This window comes from Neoarius graeffei, chromosome 7 (genome assembly GCF_027579695.1).
Source record: "Neoarius graeffei isolate fNeoGra1 chromosome 7, fNeoGra1.pri, whole genome shotgun sequence".
Taxonomy (NCBI): domain Eukaryota; kingdom Metazoa; phylum Chordata; class Actinopteri; order Siluriformes; family Ariidae; genus Neoarius; species Neoarius graeffei.
Genome location: NC_083575.1, coordinates 60,539,387 through 60,557,705, shown reverse-complemented (window position 1 = coordinate 60,557,705; position 18,319 = coordinate 60,539,387). Strand labels below are relative to the sequence as shown.

The 18,319-nt window shown below is 40.5% G+C and overlaps 1 protein-coding gene across 4 annotated transcripts in view; it reads right to left on the bottom strand.

Annotated features, from left to right (window-relative positions):
* Positions 1-4,373: 4,373 nt before the first annotated feature.
* urb2 (URB2 ribosome biogenesis homolog) overlaps positions 4,374-18,319 on the bottom strand; it is a 78,164-nt gene continuing 64,218 nt past the window's right edge. For all 4 annotated transcript variants that reach the window (XM_060926167.1, XM_060926169.1, XM_060926170.1 and 1 more), the window contains exons 7-10: positions 16,886-17,128; positions 12,948-13,044; positions 7,452-7,585; positions 4,374-5,832 (exon numbers count right to left, since the gene is read on the bottom strand). In XM_060926167.1, the coding sequence (XP_060782150.1) occupies positions 5,635-5,832; positions 7,452-7,585; positions 12,948-13,044; positions 16,886-17,128 (672 nt within the window). In that variant the 3' untranslated portion in view covers positions 4,374-5,634. The remainder of the gene's footprint in view (positions 5,833-7,451; positions 7,586-12,947; positions 13,045-16,885; positions 17,129-18,319) is intronic.

Below are 18,319 nucleotides of genomic sequence, written 5' to 3'. Positions count from 1 at the left end.
ATAAAGTTACAACTTAAAATACAATGTGATGTAGTCAACCATTTATAACTGTAGACTTTTCAGTGGACTACAACCTTTTTAAGGGAATGCGATGTAGTCAACCATTTATCATGTCCCAGATCAAGCTGCCATTTTTCTACAAATTTGCAGAATTTTTGCCAAATTCTGAATATTCACATCAAAGATTTAGTTTTAACTGTATTATTTCTTTCATCATTTTATTTCAAATTAAAACCAACATCACCATTCAAAACCGTATAGTTTATTGACTGTGAGTATATTTAGTGGGGTATCCCCACAGTACCCAGTTTCTGAGACAGACCCATATATATATATATATATATATATATATATATATATATATATATAAATCTGAAAAAAATGAGACTGCAATTCATAAAATAGGTGAGTGGTTGTCTTTCCGGGCCAAGGTCAGGGTCCTGAACCCCACACGAGCAGAGTGTGGTCATGCACGGTCACGTCACATCATTTAGCAGGCATAGACAGATTGTTTAATGATTTCACCAAAACGCACCATGGCAAGTATGAAGAAGAGAAAGGTAGATGTGGAATGTCAAGCTTTTCAGGAAAAATGGACAAATGATTATTTTTTCGTAGAAGTAAAAGGCAAGCCAGTTTGCTTAGTTTGTGGGGAAGCACTTGCAGTGATGAAAAAGGCTAATCTGGATCGTCATTACAGCACCAAACACGCCAAGCTGGACGAGCTGAAAGGACAAGTGCGTGTGGATAAAATTAATGCTCTTCGGCAGAGTTTGAGCGCCCAACAAACAACATTCATAAGACCTCAAGGTAACCAAGAAAACGTTACACAGGCTAGTTTTGTGGTAAGTGAGCTAATCGCTAAGAAACTGAAACCACATTCAGAAGGGGAGTTTGTGAAGGAGTGCCTTGTCGCTGCCGTGGAACTGCTCGCACCAGACAAAGTGAAACGTTTCCAAAAAGTGTCAGTTTGTCTCGAAGAACCGTTTCCAATTGGATTACTGACATGGCACAAGACATTGAGAAAACACTGAAGGATACTGCGAGGGATTTTTCAGTTTTTCTCATTAGCCTGCGACAAGACAACAGACATCACAAATACTGCCCAACTCGCCATTTTTGTGCATGGGATTACAGCTGAGTTTGATACACGGGAGGAAATGCTGTATTTGCAAGCCATGCATGGCACTACCAAAGGTGAGGATTTGTTTGAGCAAGTTGTTTTGGCTATGAACAAATTTGACCTGCAGTTTGACAAGCTAAGTGGACTGGCTACAGACAGAGCCCCAGCCATGGTTGGCACGCAGAAAGGATTGACTGTGTTGGTTAAAAAAGAAATGAGTCGTCTCAGTCTGGATCCAAATGAGTTGGCTGTGTGCCACTGTATCATACACCAAGAGAGCCTGTGCACATTCCCTGAAGCTCAATAATGTGATGACTACTGTTGTTTCCACCATCAACTTCATTAAAAGCAGAGGACTTAACAGCTGCCAGTTTAAAGAGCTACTGAGTGAGCTTGAGTTGGAGTATGGAGACCTGGTTTACCATTGTGAGGTGCGGTGGCTGAGTCATGCAGATATGCTTGCACGCTTCTACAACTTGAGGGAAGAAGTAAAGCAGTTCATGAGTTCATGGAGATGAAGGGCAAACCAGTCGCTGAACTCAGTGATAGCAAGTGGCTGTGTGATTTGGCCTTCATGGTGGACATTACCAAGTACCTTTCAGAACTGGTCCAAGGTCCCAACCAGCTTTTCAGCTCACTGTTTTCAAATGTGAAATCATTTGAAGCTAAACTGAAGCTGTGACAAGTGCAACTGGAAAGGGGAAAACACTGTGCACTTTCCTACTTTGCAAGAACAAAAGCCTGCTGTGACATCTGAATATGCTGGGGAGTGTGCAAAACTACTCCAGGCCTTTGGGGAGAGAGGTTCCAGCTGATGAGAAGTTACGAAAAGGACTTGAACATATTTGCAACCCCATTCAATGTGGAACCAGCTGATGTGCCTGACAACCTACAGCACGAAATCATTGAACTGCAAAGCAACAATGAGCTCAAAGCTAGGTACAACAACCTTCCTCTGCTTGAGTTCTACAAACTGTATGTGTGTCCTGAAGATTTTCCTACTCTGAGGAGACATGCACTGAAGTTTGCATCACTGTTTGGGACAACCTACTGCTGTGAGCAGTTCTTCTCAAAACTGACCCTTGCAAAGAATCAGTTCCACTCAAGACTGACTGACTCAAACCTAGAAAACCAGCTGCGAGTAGCATCGTCATTTGTACCATCTGACGCCTCGCCAAAGAGAAGCAGTTCCAGCCTTCGCATTAGGTCGGCCAGATATAATAATAAAAATTGGTAAAATATTATTATATTGTTGCATCTTCATTACATAAAATGCTCAAAGTGCTTTACATCAGTACATATCAATAGGAACACGACTACAAACAGAGCATTAAAACAATAAGAGGTGGATAAAATTTAAAAAGAAAATGGGAAGATTAAAAAGGGATAAAACAAAGTTACACCAATAAAGTTGCTTTATGAATGAACCCTTTATTATCACTGTACCAGTGAAATTGACCATCAACCTGTCCTTACAGAGGGGGAACAGGACAGGAAGACAGGGATAAAAGAAAAAGAAACACAGTAGTAACATGAGGAAAGATGAGGAAAAAAGAACACCCCCCCACTATGCTCCTATCAGGAGTACAGTGTGGGAGCATTTAAAAAACCTCTGCACATAAGAACACAATAACTCAAGTACACTTTAAAACACGAGACTTGAGGGGGAAAATGGGGGAAAGGAGGGGGCAATCAGGGGTGGGGGGTCAGGGGGCGGAGGAGGTAGAGGTACCAGCGCAAGCAAGCAGCCGTCCGCTCCTGCAGCCATGAGGGCATTGGTCACGCACCCGCTTGTCACACTGGGGGTGAAAAATGGCGACCGCGGAAAATTGGGGAAGGAATGCGAAGAATGAGAGAGTGCCTCCCAGCAGTGACCTTCTGGGGGAAATGTTTCCCCAGCAACGACCTTGAGCTAGGCCGGTGCTGTTCAGGGAGCCAAATGTCGATAATATAGAGATTGTTTGGTCTTTCAAACAGACGCAGTCTTTACACAGCCACACCACTCGTCCATATCTGTCCATTTCGTCCATTCTGTTCAATTCAATTTGGTCTCCGAAAAACTTATTCCTTGCAAAGCCGAAAGCGTCTCCAAGATGACAACCATGTTGTGGTTCAAGTTCTAATAGCCACAGTCTGAGTGCCGACAGCTTTGCCCACCGCTTCAGTCATATCAGGCAGCTTTGTGGGGCTTTGAACAGCTGTCACCGTTGTCTGATTTCCTCGATATACCAGGGCAATGCCTAATCCAATCAGCAAAAGTCCGGTAATCATGGTTCCAAATAGGTAGATATCTTCAATGTCCTCCACAGACGTTCCGGCAGGACAGGCGGGTTCCCCTGAACCCAGGCTTCTCGTCGAGAAAACTGTCAATTTCGTTAGGAGACCAGTTTATCAAATCCATGCTTTTTTAGTTTAGAAATTCAATACAGAGAGTCTCTCAAAAAAAAGTATAGGCAGACGAGACAAAACAAAGAGTACAAGCAGGAAAAAAAAGGAGAGGAGAGGAGAGCAGAGAAATGCGACCACCTTCCGTGAGAGCAGCCCATTTATTTTAGCTTTCTTTCATGCTATTTATTTGAATAGCATGAAAGAAAGCTAAAATAAATGGGCTGCATCTTAAAATTTTCAGCAGAGGTTATGGGTTAAAAAATTTAGTTTGGCCCCCACAGGATGTTATAAAACTCGAAATGGCCCTTGATAGGAAAAAGGTTCCCCACCCCTGATCTAATATTATAAATCACGGTTACATCGATATCCTCAAACATAAAATGTAAAAATGCTTTATTGGCTCGGCCTTTGGCTGAAGCCTATAGAGGCACTGGTCTGTATGTGTATGTTTAACTGAGTTCGAGCGTGTTTAAGAATGTAAGATGGTTATTGGTGTGCCAGCCTCAAGTATCGATTCCACAGTCGCGGTGTGGCACCACATTACGTAACCTCGGTTTACACCATAATCCTCTGTGGCCAAGTACGCCCTTCAGGAAGGGAACAGATTCTGCAACGTTGGTTTGAATTCTGGTGTTGATGTATTTCTGAGTAGGCTATTTATGTACTGTAGCTTCTATCTCCCAATCAGAAAAAGGCTGAGCTCAGGTCTCCAGTGTGTGTATAGTCCAGGGATCAAATTGTAGAGTTTTAAATTTGTGACCTTATTTGAGAAGACATAATACCCTAAATCATTGCTTCTGTTTGATAGTGCTTGGAAGAGGGAGGTTTCTTTTGCATAGATGTGACACTGAATCAGGAAGAATTTCTAAACATAATTGTATTTTATTAGTGTAAAGGTGAATGCCAACCATGTGTTTGTCAATTACAGTATATGTCCAAGGAGCTGCCAGACCTTCCTGAAGCCAGCCAGCAACGTCAATTCTAGAGGTTATGAAAACAAATTTAATGTATGGCTAACGTGTTTAAAATTTTAGATATGCTTTTAATATTATTAATCAGGGTTACAGCAACATCCTCAAATGTAGTTTTTTTGTGTTAGTATAAGCATCAAATTGTAGGATTTTAAATTTGTGACCTTATTTGAGAATACATAATACTCAAAAATCAGTGCTTCTATTTCTAAGCTTCTGGCTGAAAGAAGGAGTGTATGGGAGGTTTTAATGGGAGAATTTTCTTTATAATATTCAGATCATCAGTTTATTTGGACCTTTACCTAAGTGGCTGTTCTGTTCAGTTTAAAATAACAATGCTGATTTTAATAGAACAATACATCTTTATAAAAAAGGTCATACAATTCATAATAAAAGCAAGTAAACAACTACAAATGAGATTCTGGAAAGGTAAGCATGTGATACAAAGCAAATCAGAGCATAATATAATAACAGTACTGTTTGTCTGATATTCTCCATTACATTTATTCAAACAAATTTTCCCTTATGTGTTTTTAAATCATACAGAGCTCAATAATTTTGAGCATGGTGCAGATGTTTTATTAGCTTATTCCACCACAATATGCAAATCATCCCAAATTCCTTTCCTTTTCAGCTGATCAAACTCAAATGTAAAAACTGGGTAACACTGTGTTAAACTTCATGTATTAAAATCTCCTAAAATCAGCATAACATTTAAACCAAAATCTGATGCCCTTGTTGTCAAAAGCGTTTATTTCAGTATTTATGGCCTTTATGTTTTCAGGAAACTAGAGAGATAAGTGTGCCTGTTTTTGTGGTATTGAAACCACATCTTTCACCAGTATCACATCACAGCTGAGTCAAAGTGTTGCCATTCTTCCCATAAACACATTCTTTTTAAACCTCCAACCCCCACAAGGTAGTCATATTCCTTCAGTTACCACTCACAAATATATATATATGATGTAAAACTTTCTGTTGGGGAAATTGTTTCTCATACTGATAGCAACTTACTTTGAAATAAGCCTGCTCAACACGTTTCCCAGAAGTAAATTTATTTCTCCTCCACTTGTTTTCCAAGTCAAGCAACAGCAATAATAATAAAAAAAATCATATAAAACAATTCTTACAAAAGTCAGTTTAACAATGGGGTTAAACAGTATACTTCTCTTCCCCTTGCCTTTGAGATTTGTGATAATGTTTGTAATTTTTGTAGAGTTCACTGAATACTTCCTTAACACCCATTTGCAATGTCCTGTTCAAGAACTTTATATCCTGTTCAACACACTGGTCCAGGATGCAGTAGATGCCCTCTGTCAGGTGCGCCTTGATTTCTGGTTGAAGTGTCACCTTCACAAATTAAATAAAGAAGCATGGCCTTCGTTACTGATATAGTAAGCTATTGTACAAAGAGAAGCATTAAGCAGAACTCTAATATACATGATCGCATGGATAATGTTGCTATTTTCTTTACTGATTGTAAATGCAATGCCAAATCAGGCAAACGTTTAACACACTGGATATTATAGAACAATATGTAAGACAGGACTCTCCGCCACCACGATCATCAAAACACCAATTAAGTGAATATGTTTTGGCAGAAAAAGTCATCCATCTAATTCAGTTGCAGAGAAACTGTTCTTGTGGCTCACGGCATCAACATTTTACAAAGCCTACATTCATACTAGCCAGTGACAAGTCACCTGTGTCTCTTGTGGTGATGTAGAGACTGCTATTGTTGTTGCTTGCATGCACAGACTGTTTAGCATTTTTCAGTTCTGATGAAAAATGGTAGTAGCTAAAATCTATACCCTGCACTTGACTTTACAATTTATACACCACTTTTGAGGAGTGGAGTACTCTCGACACAAGACTCCACATGTTCATCAAGACTCCCACCGCCAAGCCCAGTGGCCATCAGCTGGATTGTAAGGCCTGGGCGCGACTGAATCGTATACGCACTGGCTGTTGCAGGACTTGCGCATTCTTTAAATCCATTGGTGCATGCGATAATGATACCTGCAAATGTGGTTTGCCACAGACATTGCAGCACCTAATCCATGCCTGCCCAACCTTGCGACCCCCAAACGGCCTGATAGAACTTGACACCGATACAGCCGAATGGCTCAAGAGCATCCCCATCTGACAAGAGGTTAAACGAATGATGACGACCACTTTTGTTCATCTAAATTTGATTTACATATAATGTGTTTCGTATTAGCTTTGCTAATAGATCAGAAAAGCATGATAATCACACAAGGCACCAATGATCTGCTATTTCCTTCTAAGTTTATTTTTCTTTGTAATGTCTCCATACACATTTAATGAGAGGTTGTAAATGTCATGATAAATAAAAACATGGTTTCATCTTCCCTTTTTTGAGCACCAAACAGTAAATGGGATCTAATAGCAAAACTATGACTAAAACTAAAACTATGACCACATGTGCTCTGAGAAATCATTCTCACTGTTTGGAATTTGTTTAGATTTGACACTGGCAGAAGGAGCATGGGTGGCACGGTGGTGTAGTGGTTAGCGCTGTCGCCTCACAGCAAGAAGGTCCGGGTTCGAGCCCCATGGCCGGCAAGGGCCTTTCTGTGCGGAATTTGCATGTTCTCCCCATGTCTGCATGGGTTTGCTCCGGTTTCCCCCACAGTCCAAAGACATGCAGGTTAGGTTAACTGGTGACTCTAAATTGACCGTAGGTGTGAATGGTTTTCTGTGTCTATGTATCAGCCCTGTGATGACCTGGCTACTTGTCCAGGATATACCCCGCCTTTCGCCTGTAGTCAGCTGGGATAGGCTCCAGCTTGCCTGCGACCCTGTAGAACAGGATAAAGTGGCTGCAGATGATGAGATGAGATGAGACCACCACTGACCACTTGTACTGATACATGTTTAAAATTAATGAAGAATATTTCAAATGCTGATCCAGAACTGTTTAATGCCGATGAGCTAAAAGATTTTACCTTCTGAAGTTCAGTGACATACTGAGCCACAATGAAGGAATTCAGGACAGTGAAACCCTCTGCTGTGTTACCAATATGAGTGTACATCCGTTCCACTAGCATGGCACATTTTAAAAGTTTCTCAAAATCCTTTCCTGGGAACAAAGAAAACAAAGATGTATTATGATTAACAATGAATCATAAAGATATATTATGATTTGCTCTAAGTAATAGGAAGAAATTTCTGAGAAAGATTATAATTAAAAATTGTATTTTATAGTTAAAACAAACAAATAATGCACAGAAGTTTCATCTGAACAATCTGAACATATAAAGTAAACAAGGTATATATACATACAGTGCTCAGTGTAAATGAGTACACCCCCTTTGAAAAGTAACATTTTAAACAATATCTCAATGAACACAATTTCCAAAAGGTTGACAAGACAAAGTTTAATATAACATCTGTTTAACTGATAACGTGGAAGTAAGGTTAATAATATAACTTAGATTACACATTTTTTTTCAGTTTTACTCAAATTAGGATGGTGCAAAAATGAGTACACCCCACAACAAAAACTACTACATCTAGTACTTTGTATGGCCTCCATGATTTTTAGGCTATGTTTACATTACGTCGAATCAGCGGATCATCAGATTAACGTTCTTAAAACGATTCGCGTTTACACTAAAACCGTTAGCCGTGCACACAGCAACGCCAATACGCGGATACGCTAATCACATGACTTTAGACGGCGCGTAACATGATCCCAGTGCATTGCAGACGGCGCGTAACATGATCCCAGTGCATTTAGGGCATGCGCAAGGCTCACCACTTGCAAGTAGAAGGATGGCAAGCCTAATACACGGATACGCTCGGCTCCGCAGGCATCCTGCGCTCCAAATCACTCCGCCCTGAACAGCGAGTGCCCTCTGGAGGGTGCGCACTCCGGCCCTGCGCAGCTCACACAGCGCGCGAGTGAAGTGCACAAGCCACGATTCGGGACTGAGCCGCTGTGTGTGTGATCCCAGCGCATATCACTTATTACTTGCAAGTGGAAGGATGGCAAGCCTAAAGACAATCATAACTACACAATGGGCAGTATTTGCATCAGTATTTGCAGCACACACGGACTGGCCAGCGGTTGCGCGCTGGCCTTTAATATGATAAGCAATGTTAACAGTTTCTTTAAGAAACTGTTAACATTGCTTATCATATTAAAGGCCAGCGCGCAACTGTAATAAGCAATGTTAACTGTAATAAGCAATGTTAACAGTTTCTTAAAGAAACTGTTAACATTGTTTATCATATTAAAGGCCAGCGCGCAACTGTTTTTTTTTTTTTTTTTTTCTCCGCCGGCCCACACTGAACCACCGGGAAAACTCCCACTACTCCCAATGGCCAGTCCATGTGTGATTTGCAGTATTTTCATACTTTTATACTAAGGTGATACAAGGCGGAAGTCCGCGCCGTTTTTCAGCAGTCGCGTCACATGACCAACGCCAGCGAATCAGGAAGGTGGATGTCACAGTGACGTTGTCCAATGAGACGCCAGCTAGAGCTCAGCACAGCGTATTCGCGTATTCTCAATGTTTACACAGTACCGGAGCTGACACGATCTGGATTGAATACGTGGACGCTGGCGGATTCCCGTTTCCTGGCTTTTCCAGGGGGTTTAATGTAAACGGACAGTGCATCCGCGAAGAAAACGAGACAGATACGGTCTAATGTAAACGTAGCCTTAATGACAGCACCAAGGCTACGTTTACATTAGACCGTATCTGTCTCGTTTTCTTCACGGATGCACTGTCCGTTTACATTAAACCCCCTGGAAAAGCCAGGAAACGGGAATCCGCCAGTGTCCACGTATTCAATCCAGATCGTGTCAGCTCCGGTACTGTGTAAACATTGAGAATACGCGAATACGCTGTGCTGAGCTCTAGCTGGCGTCTCATTGGACAACGTCACTGTGACATCCACCTTCCTGATTCGCTGGCGTTGGTCATGTGACGCGACTGCTGAAAAACGGCGCGGACTTCCGCCTTGTATCACCTTTCATTAAAGAGTATAAAAGTATGAAAATACTGCAAATCACACACGGACTGGCCATCGGGAGTAGCGGGAGTTTTCCCGGTGGTTCAGTGTGGGCCGGCGGAGAAAAAAAAAAAAACAGTTGCGTGCTGGCCTTTAATATGATAAGCAATGTTAACAGTTTCTTTAAGAAACTGTTAACATTGCTTATTACAGTTGCGTGCTGGCCTTTAATATGATAAGCAATGTTAACAGTTTCTTAAAGAAACTGTTAACATTGCTTATCATATTAAAGGCCAGCGCGCAACTGTTTTTTTTTTTTTCTCCGCCGGCCGGAAAACTCCCGCTGGCCAGTCCGTGTGTGCGCAAATACTGATGCAAATACTGCCCATTGTGTAGTTATGATTGTCTTTAGGCTTGCCATCCTTCCACTTGCAAGTAATAAGTGATATGCGCTGGGATCACACACACAGCGGCTCAGTCCCGAATCGTGGCTTGTGCACTTCACTCGCGCGCTGTGTGAGCTGCGCAGGGCCGGAATGCGCACCCTCCAGAGGGCACTCGCTGTTCAGGGCGGAGTGATTTGGAGTGCAGGATGCCTGCGGAGCCGAGTGTATCCGTGTATTAGGCTTGCCATCCTTCTACTTGCAAGTGGTGAGCCTTGCGCGGCTTGCCATCCTTCTACTTGCAAGTGGTGAGCCTTGCGCATACCCTAAATGCACTGGGATCATGTTACGCGCCGTCTGAAATGCACTGGGATCATGTTACGCGCTGTCTAAAGTCATGTGATTAGCGTATCCGCGTATTGGCGTTGCTGTGTGCACGGCTAACGGTTTTAGTGTAAACGTGAATCGTTTTAAGAACGTTAATCTGATGATCCGCTGACTCGACGTAATGTAAATGTAGCGCAAGTCTTCTAGGCATGGAATGAACAAGTTGGCGACATTTTGCAACATCAATCTTTTTCCATTCTTCAACAATGACCTCTTTTAGTGACTGGATGCTGGATGGAGAGTGATGCTCAACTTGTCTCTTCAGAATTCCCCATAGGTGTTCGATTGGGTTCAGATCAGGAGACATACTTGGCCACTGAATCACTTTCACCCTGTTCTTCTTCAGAAATCCAACAGTGGCCTTAGATGTGTATTTAGTCATGTTGGAAAAGTGCACAACGACCAAGGGCACGGAGTGATGGTAGCATCTTCTCTTTCAGTATACAGCAATACATCTGTGAATTCATGATGCCATCAATGAAATGCAGCTCCCCGACACCAGCAGCACTCATGCAGCCCCACATAAGGACACTGCCACCACCATGTTTCACTGTAGGCACCATGCATTTTTCTTTGTATTCCTCACCTTTGCGATGCCATATAGTTTTGTAACCATCAGTTCCAAAAACATTTATCTTGGTCTCATCACTCCAGAGTATAGAGTCCCAGTAGTCTTCATCTTTGTCAGCATGGGCCCTGGCAAACTCTAGGCGGGCTTTTTTGCGCCTGGGCTTTAGGAGAGGCTTCTTTCGTGGACGGCATCCATGCATGCCATTCCTCTGCAGTGTACGCCGTATTGTGTCACCGGAAATAGTCACCCCAGTTTGGCTTTCTACTTCTTTAGATAACTGCAGTGAACTTGCATGCCGATTTTCTTCAACCCTTCTCATCAGAAGACGCTCCTGTCGAAGTGTTAACTTCCGTGGACGACCTGGACGTCTCTGTGAGATGGTTGCAGTTCCATCTTTCTTAAATTTTTGTACAACTTTTACTACAGTATTCTGACTGATAAATAAAGCTTTGCTGATCTTCTTGTAGCCTTCACCTTTGTGGTGTAAAGAAATTATTTTCTTTGGGGAATTCTGAAGAGACAAGTTGAGCATCACTCTCCATCCAGCATCCAGTCACTAAAAGAGGTCATTGCTGAAGAATGGAAAAAGACTGATGTTGCAAAACGTTGCCAACTTGTTCATTCCATGCCTAGAAGACTTGGTGCTGTCATTAAAAATCATGGAGGCCATACAAAGTACTAGATGTAGTAGTTTTTGTTGTGGGGTGTACTCATTTTTGCACCACCCTAATTTGAGTAAAACTGAAAAAATGTGTAATCTAAGTTATATTATTAACCTTACTTTCACGTTATAAGTTAAACAGATGTTATATTCAACTTTGTCTTGTCAACATTTTGGAAATTGTTTGTGTTCACTGAGATATTGTTTAAAATGTTACTTTTCAAAGGAGGTGTACTCATTTACGCTGAGCACTGTATATAAAATTTTAAAAGCATTATCATATCAATTACACAGCAGTGTAGAGCAGATGATCTTTTTCTGCTTTATAGCATTCACCTCTATCCTATATATTTCAGTCTAAAAATTTATGAACACTAGGGCTGTCAAACGATTAAAAAATTTAATCGCGATTAATCTCAGAATTTCATATAGTTAATCGCAATTAATCGCATTTTTAAAAATCTATGTAAATGAATAAGGCTTTTAAAGTGAAATGTTACAATTAAAATGGTGAACACATTTGATGCTAAAAGTACTTGTTAAAAACTGGTAAGGGAGTTTATTCACTCACATACTAGGCAGTACTGAACATACAAAACACAAAATTGGATTTTGTGATGGATTAGGGAGCTGTAGTCTCAAATATAAAACATGTAGTCACATACTACTGTGTCTCAGTTCAGACATGTGTGACAAAAGAAAATAAAAATGAAATAAAACTTCAATTGTGCTGGAGTTGTATTCAGTCACAGCCTATAGGACTTCACAGTACTGTGCAAACAAAAATAAATTGCAGTTGGACTTCAATAAAGACATTTAGTGTCATATCACAGTGCTACAGCATACTGAAATCTCACTTTACAAAAGTATTTTAGAACTGCAAAGTGCATACCAAAACCAACTCAATCACACTCTTCTATTGAAATGAAACTTTTGAAATGAAACTTCCCGTTTAACAGACCTTTCTCCATCACTCACACGTACTCTTATTGAAGCAGCGCGCGACAAGCCTCAACAGGAACTACGGGTGACTCGCAGGGCCAAATCAGAATTTGCGTTAATGGCAACATTTTTTTTAATCGCGATAAATTGAGATTGCATTAATGCATTATTATCGCGTTAACTTCGACAGCCCTAATGAACACCAATTACTAGAAACTGTAGTGCAAATTTACTTCCTGATGGAAATGAATACTGCTTTATTTTAAAATGTGTTTTGAGTTTGTTAGCCAGTTATACTTACGGCTGTACTACAAAAATCATTAAAAAGAACGGGCTTGCAGAAAATACAAATATGCATACTCAAGGTTAATTAATAAAACTATACAGGGTACAGTGTAATATCACACTCCACACAAGGAATTCTAAATAAGATAATATGTCCAAGCCTTTCTTATATTTTACTGACAATACTACACTGACAGCATGTTGAGTTTTAGCAGCAAGTAAAGTATTATGGATAAAAGGCTGACTGGCCCACCTTTCTCATTCTCCCCTTTTTGCCTGCCCTCACGTATGATGGATGCCACCAGACGATAAAAACAGTTCAGGAAGACTGGAGAAGCTTTCAGCATCACCTGTGTCCATTGAGAGACAAAAAATAAATAAATGAAAACACACATACTTTGCTGAAAACAAATTTTCAGAGGAATGCGGCTAAATTCACCACTCCACTCAAATCCTGAAATGTTCACTGTTCACACAATGAATTTATTTTCACTATCTTCTTAATTCAGTTCTAACAAAATACATTTTAACAGACAATATCCACATGAAGAATTCAAATAATCTATCAAAAATGTTCATAAGTACAAATCAAATTCTTCATTAGGGTGAATGTTTATTCAAGCTGGTCTGTGCGTTTAGAAAGCTAACTAGTTCTTTTTTAACAAAAGTAGTATTTGAACTAAATTGTAATAGATTTTTTTTGGGTGAGTGGAAAACTGGAACATAAGCTTTTTTATATTTTACATTACACTGAAGATTTTTCTTTCTGTTCTCTTGAAGTTTTAAGTGGTCCTTTTTCCTCACATCAAGAAAGAGTGTGCTGAAGACAATTTTACAAAGAGAAAGAAAGAAAGAAAGAAAGAAAGAAAGAAAGAAAGAAAGAAGAAGACACGAAGCAAAACAACCCCAACCCCAAAAGAAAGGGCTCTAATAAAATCCTTTTAAATATTAGCAGAGCTCCTCAGAGCCCCATACTTAAAGGTATACTGCCTTTCAGATTTTTCAAGTTTAGGTCATAAAACGAATTTTCCCTGACACCCAATTATTTTTTTACTGGACCAAAAGCTACTGAATTTGAATCACAGACTTCCAATTTTATTACTTTTTTTCCCTAAAAGAACAGTGAATGAATTTAGAGCCACATGGCCCTAAATACTCTTACCATTTTTTTCTTGCTTCACCATGACCTCATTCAAGATGCTACGTCATGCATGACGTGGTGGGCTTTCCCTGTTTGCACAAGGCATTGTGGGATACAAATTTGAAACAAGAGAGAACAATAGCGGACGTGAGTGTGCGAATGAAACGTGAAAGACCGACTCCAGTAACGGAAAGCGAGAAGAAAAAAAGTTGTGTTGCGAAGGAAAGGAAACACAGGACCAAACTAATAAATAGCGGTGGTCAGCAAGCATCTCAGTGTGATCAGCTGTTTGTTTAGTGACAGAATGATGTAACTGTCAGTGCACGGTCAAGGGAAGCCTGTAGATGGCAGTAATGCAATACTGGATGCCAGCTACCATAAAACCCAAAAGGTGAAGAAGACGATGACTCAGGTAAGAAAAGCGGAATAAGCAGATAAACCTGCGCATGTGCACACCGGACTTCCTCTGTCTGCTTGACTGCGTGAAGCGAGCGATTTCATGCACATTATTTGCTTGGGAATCCCCTCAAATTAAATGGCTTCCCAGCCACAGAATGGCCTGAGTTTTTTTTTTAAAGAGATTACAAAAACAAACATATATCACAATGACTGAATTTCAGATGGAACTAAATTTCACTGATTTTATGAAATCAAAAAGCTGTCTACTTTTAAAGCGAGACGGCCTTTCCATTTCATAAAACTGGTGAAATTTAGTTCCCTCTGAAATTGGGTCATTGTGATATATGTTTATTTCTGTAATATCTCACAAAATATCCGACTATTCTATGGCTGGAAAGTTAGTTAATTTAAGGGGATTCCCTAGCAAATAATGTGCATGAAATCACTTGCTTCATGCAGTCAAGCAGACAGAGAAAGTCCGTGGCGCGTGTGCAGGTTTACCTTGACCTCGCACTGACATTTACATCATTCTGTCGCTAAATGAACAGCTGATCACACCGAGGTGCTCACTGACCGCCGATATTTATTAGTTTGATCCTGCGTTTCCTTTCCTTCGCAACATAACGTCTTTTCTTCTTGCTTTCCATTACTGTAGTCAGTCTTTCACATTTTATTTGCACACTCATGCCCTCCATTTTTCTCTCCTGTTTCAAATTTGTATCCCACAATGCCTTGCGCAATTGGGGAAAGCCCACCACATGATGCAATATCTTGAATTGGGTCATGGTGAAGCAGGGGAAAACAGAGGGGAATTTAGGGCCACATGGCCCTAAATTCATTAATTGTTCTATGTTTAAAAAAATCTAATAAAATTGGAAGTTTGTGATTTGAATTCAGTAGCTTTCGGTCCACTAAACAAAATAATTGGGTGTCAGGGAAAATTCGTTTTATGACCTACACTTGAAAAATCTGAAAGGCAGTCTACCTTTAAGAGAATGTGGTAATGCATTGACCCGATTTTTGATGGCTTGACTGTATGACGTACAAACGACATATGTGTACCACACCACAGGGAACCTGATCGTAAGTGCAAGGCTACATCTCTCAAACAGCTGACCACCAGACAACAAAATTTGTATCTTTATTTACATAAGATAGATGGATGGATTTTTATCCAGCATTTATTTTCAATTTGTTTTAATAAAAAACAAATGTGGAATTATTTACTAACATTTTACGGAAATATTCATGACACTTTCATATAAAACTATTTAAAACAGTTTTATTAGTCCACTAGCTTGTTGGACAATTGGGAGTTTCAGTCATGTAAGTGTAGGAAGAGTTTTATTGAAAACATGCTAACAAACAGATCCAAAGTGCAGACAAAGGTAGAATCGAAAAAAAGGCAGTGGTCAAGTGAGGCACAAACAGGATATCAGAGGTAACATAATACTTACAGTCCAAAAACATAAACAGGGTCAAAACCATAAAAGCGATACAAAATACAAGACTTTCACAAATTCTGTGTGTCACTAAAAGTCTTTATATGTGTGCTCTTTGAGCTCTAATCAGTAACAGGTGCATGCTAATTAGTCCTAATGGTGTGCACGCGCTTTGCAGTTTTTTGGCTGTGCGCTCCAAGCTCCAATGCGCATGGACATGAAAGATGTAACCAAACAACTGTTTGACATATCAAGTTTGATATTCGATTGTAACTATATAGTAATGATGTAAAGTGAAAGCACTGGTTCACTGCTGTCCACCAGGCACCCAGCAGAGTCACACCATAATAAATGTCATGGTGTTTCTGGCACATGGCATGTGGTGTCAAAAAAATGAATAAATATGTGTTCGTAACTGCAATGCGCATCTCATTATTGCGATCACTGTCATAAGACAATACAATACACTATTCAATGGTTCGTATGCTATAATATTATTATTATTTTATTCAGGCTGATTTGTGCCCTTGGAAATATTTTGCTCATACACTCATCAGGTGCTCCAATTTTAGGCAGTGCCTATATAACACTTATTGTATCTTATTTATCCAGGGGCAGTTAAAAATTCCCATCACTGTTTGCTGATTCTGGATGCACTGTTAGTGTACATAAATGGTTTTAATTTTGCTACACAAGAAACATGTATTCAACTGTGCAGCATGGTGGTGTAGTGGTTAGCTCTGTCACCTCACAGCAAGGAGATTCTGGGTTCAAGTCCAGTGGCCGACGGGGGCCTTTCTATGTGGAGTGTGCTCCCCGTGTCTGCATGGGTTTTCGCCGGGTGCTCCGGTTTCCCCCACAGTCGAAAGACATGAAATTAGGCTAACTGACTCCCCTAAATTGCCAATATGTGTGAATGCGTGTGTGAGTGGTTGTTTCCCAAGCCCAGAAATGGGAGGGTTGCGGCAGGAAGGGCATCTGGCATAAAACTTAATGTGACATGTGGATCAATAGGGTCCACATGGACCCTGACCTGGCAACAGTGCTGGACAAAGAAGAAAAAGAAACGCATGTTCAACTGCCAATCTATTCCCCCCCCCGATTTAATTTCTGGTTGTGAAACCACCACTTATTAAAACTGTTTAAGTTAAAGTGAGGTACTCGGGCACAGATGACAGGTACTCTGCCAGGACTGAAAAGTTCACTTACCTTAGGGTAGCACAGGATGATGGCATATAAAGCTTCATGGATGGCATGGAAGGCCGAATAGTAATCCTCAATGCACTGGTTTTCCAGAGGCACAAACTCAAGAGCTCCCAGTACCAGGATAACATGTTGTGGGTCAGAAATGTGAGTTTCTCCTTGACGGAGCAGCATAATTAAAGTCTCTATCACTGGCACAGTTAGTATACTGGTTAGAGAAGACACTTGACCAGATCCTCTTACCACAAACTGAAACAAAAAATAATAATTATTAAAAAAATATTAAAGTAGGCACAGTTAATATGATCTTAAAGTTACCTGGCAAATATAAAATGTGTGAGCCAGGACACTTTGAAAAGGAGTCCATGAAGTTTTACATTTTATTACACATACGTACAACCCTATTTCCAAAAAAGTTGGGAGGGTGTGTAAAATGGAAATAAAAAACAAAATTAGATTACTTTCAAATCATGGAAACCCTAGATTTTGTTGAAAATAGGACAGAGACAACATATTAAAGCTGAAACTGAGAAAGCTTACTGTTTTTGAAAAATATATGCTCATGTTTAATTTGATGCCAGAAACATGTTTAAAAAAATTTGGGATGAAGCAACAAAAGACCGGGAAAGTTGGGGGGGCACGACTTGGTGGAACATTTAACGACCAATTTGGTTAATTGGCAACAGATCAATAACATGATTGGGTATAAAAAAGGATCACCACAGTGAGGCTGAGTCCCTCAGAAGTAAAGATGGGGAGAGGTTCACCACTCTGTGAAAGACTGTGTGGGGAAATAGTGCAACAATTTAAAAATAACATTCCTCAACATAAAATTTCCAAAAAAAAAAAAAAATTGGGGGATTACATAAACTACAATACATAATATAATTTAAAAAACAAAACAGAGAATCCAGAGAAATCTTTGTACATAAGGGACAAGGCCGAAAACCAACATTGGATGCCCGTGATCTTCAGGCCCTCAGGCGACACTGCATTAAAAGCAGATCGTCACACTCCCGGGCTCACCTAACAGTCAGGACTCCACTTCCCACAATCCCCCTCACACACCTGTCACTACCATGTGCACTCCATCTTCCAACCTGGAGCCACTTCCTAGGAGTGGCTCCCCCGAGTTCTAATTATCATCACCTGTACCCCTTTGTTTATATCTGTATTTATACCCCTCCATTTGTTTTACCCTTTGCATAGTATTGCCTCCACATTTTCATGAGCCTACTGAGCGTTTCTATTTCTGATTGCATTCCTGTGTATGGCCCTTTTTGCCTTCCGGTTTCCTCCTGTTCCGCCTAGCCCTTGTGCTTGTTTGCTAGTCTCTCTCGCTTCCCGGTTTCTCGATCCTCGCCTGTTTTTCGACTCAGATTTGTCTAGCCCTCGTTACTGTGTTAGATTTCTCAGTATTGACCAGGCCTGGCTTTTGTA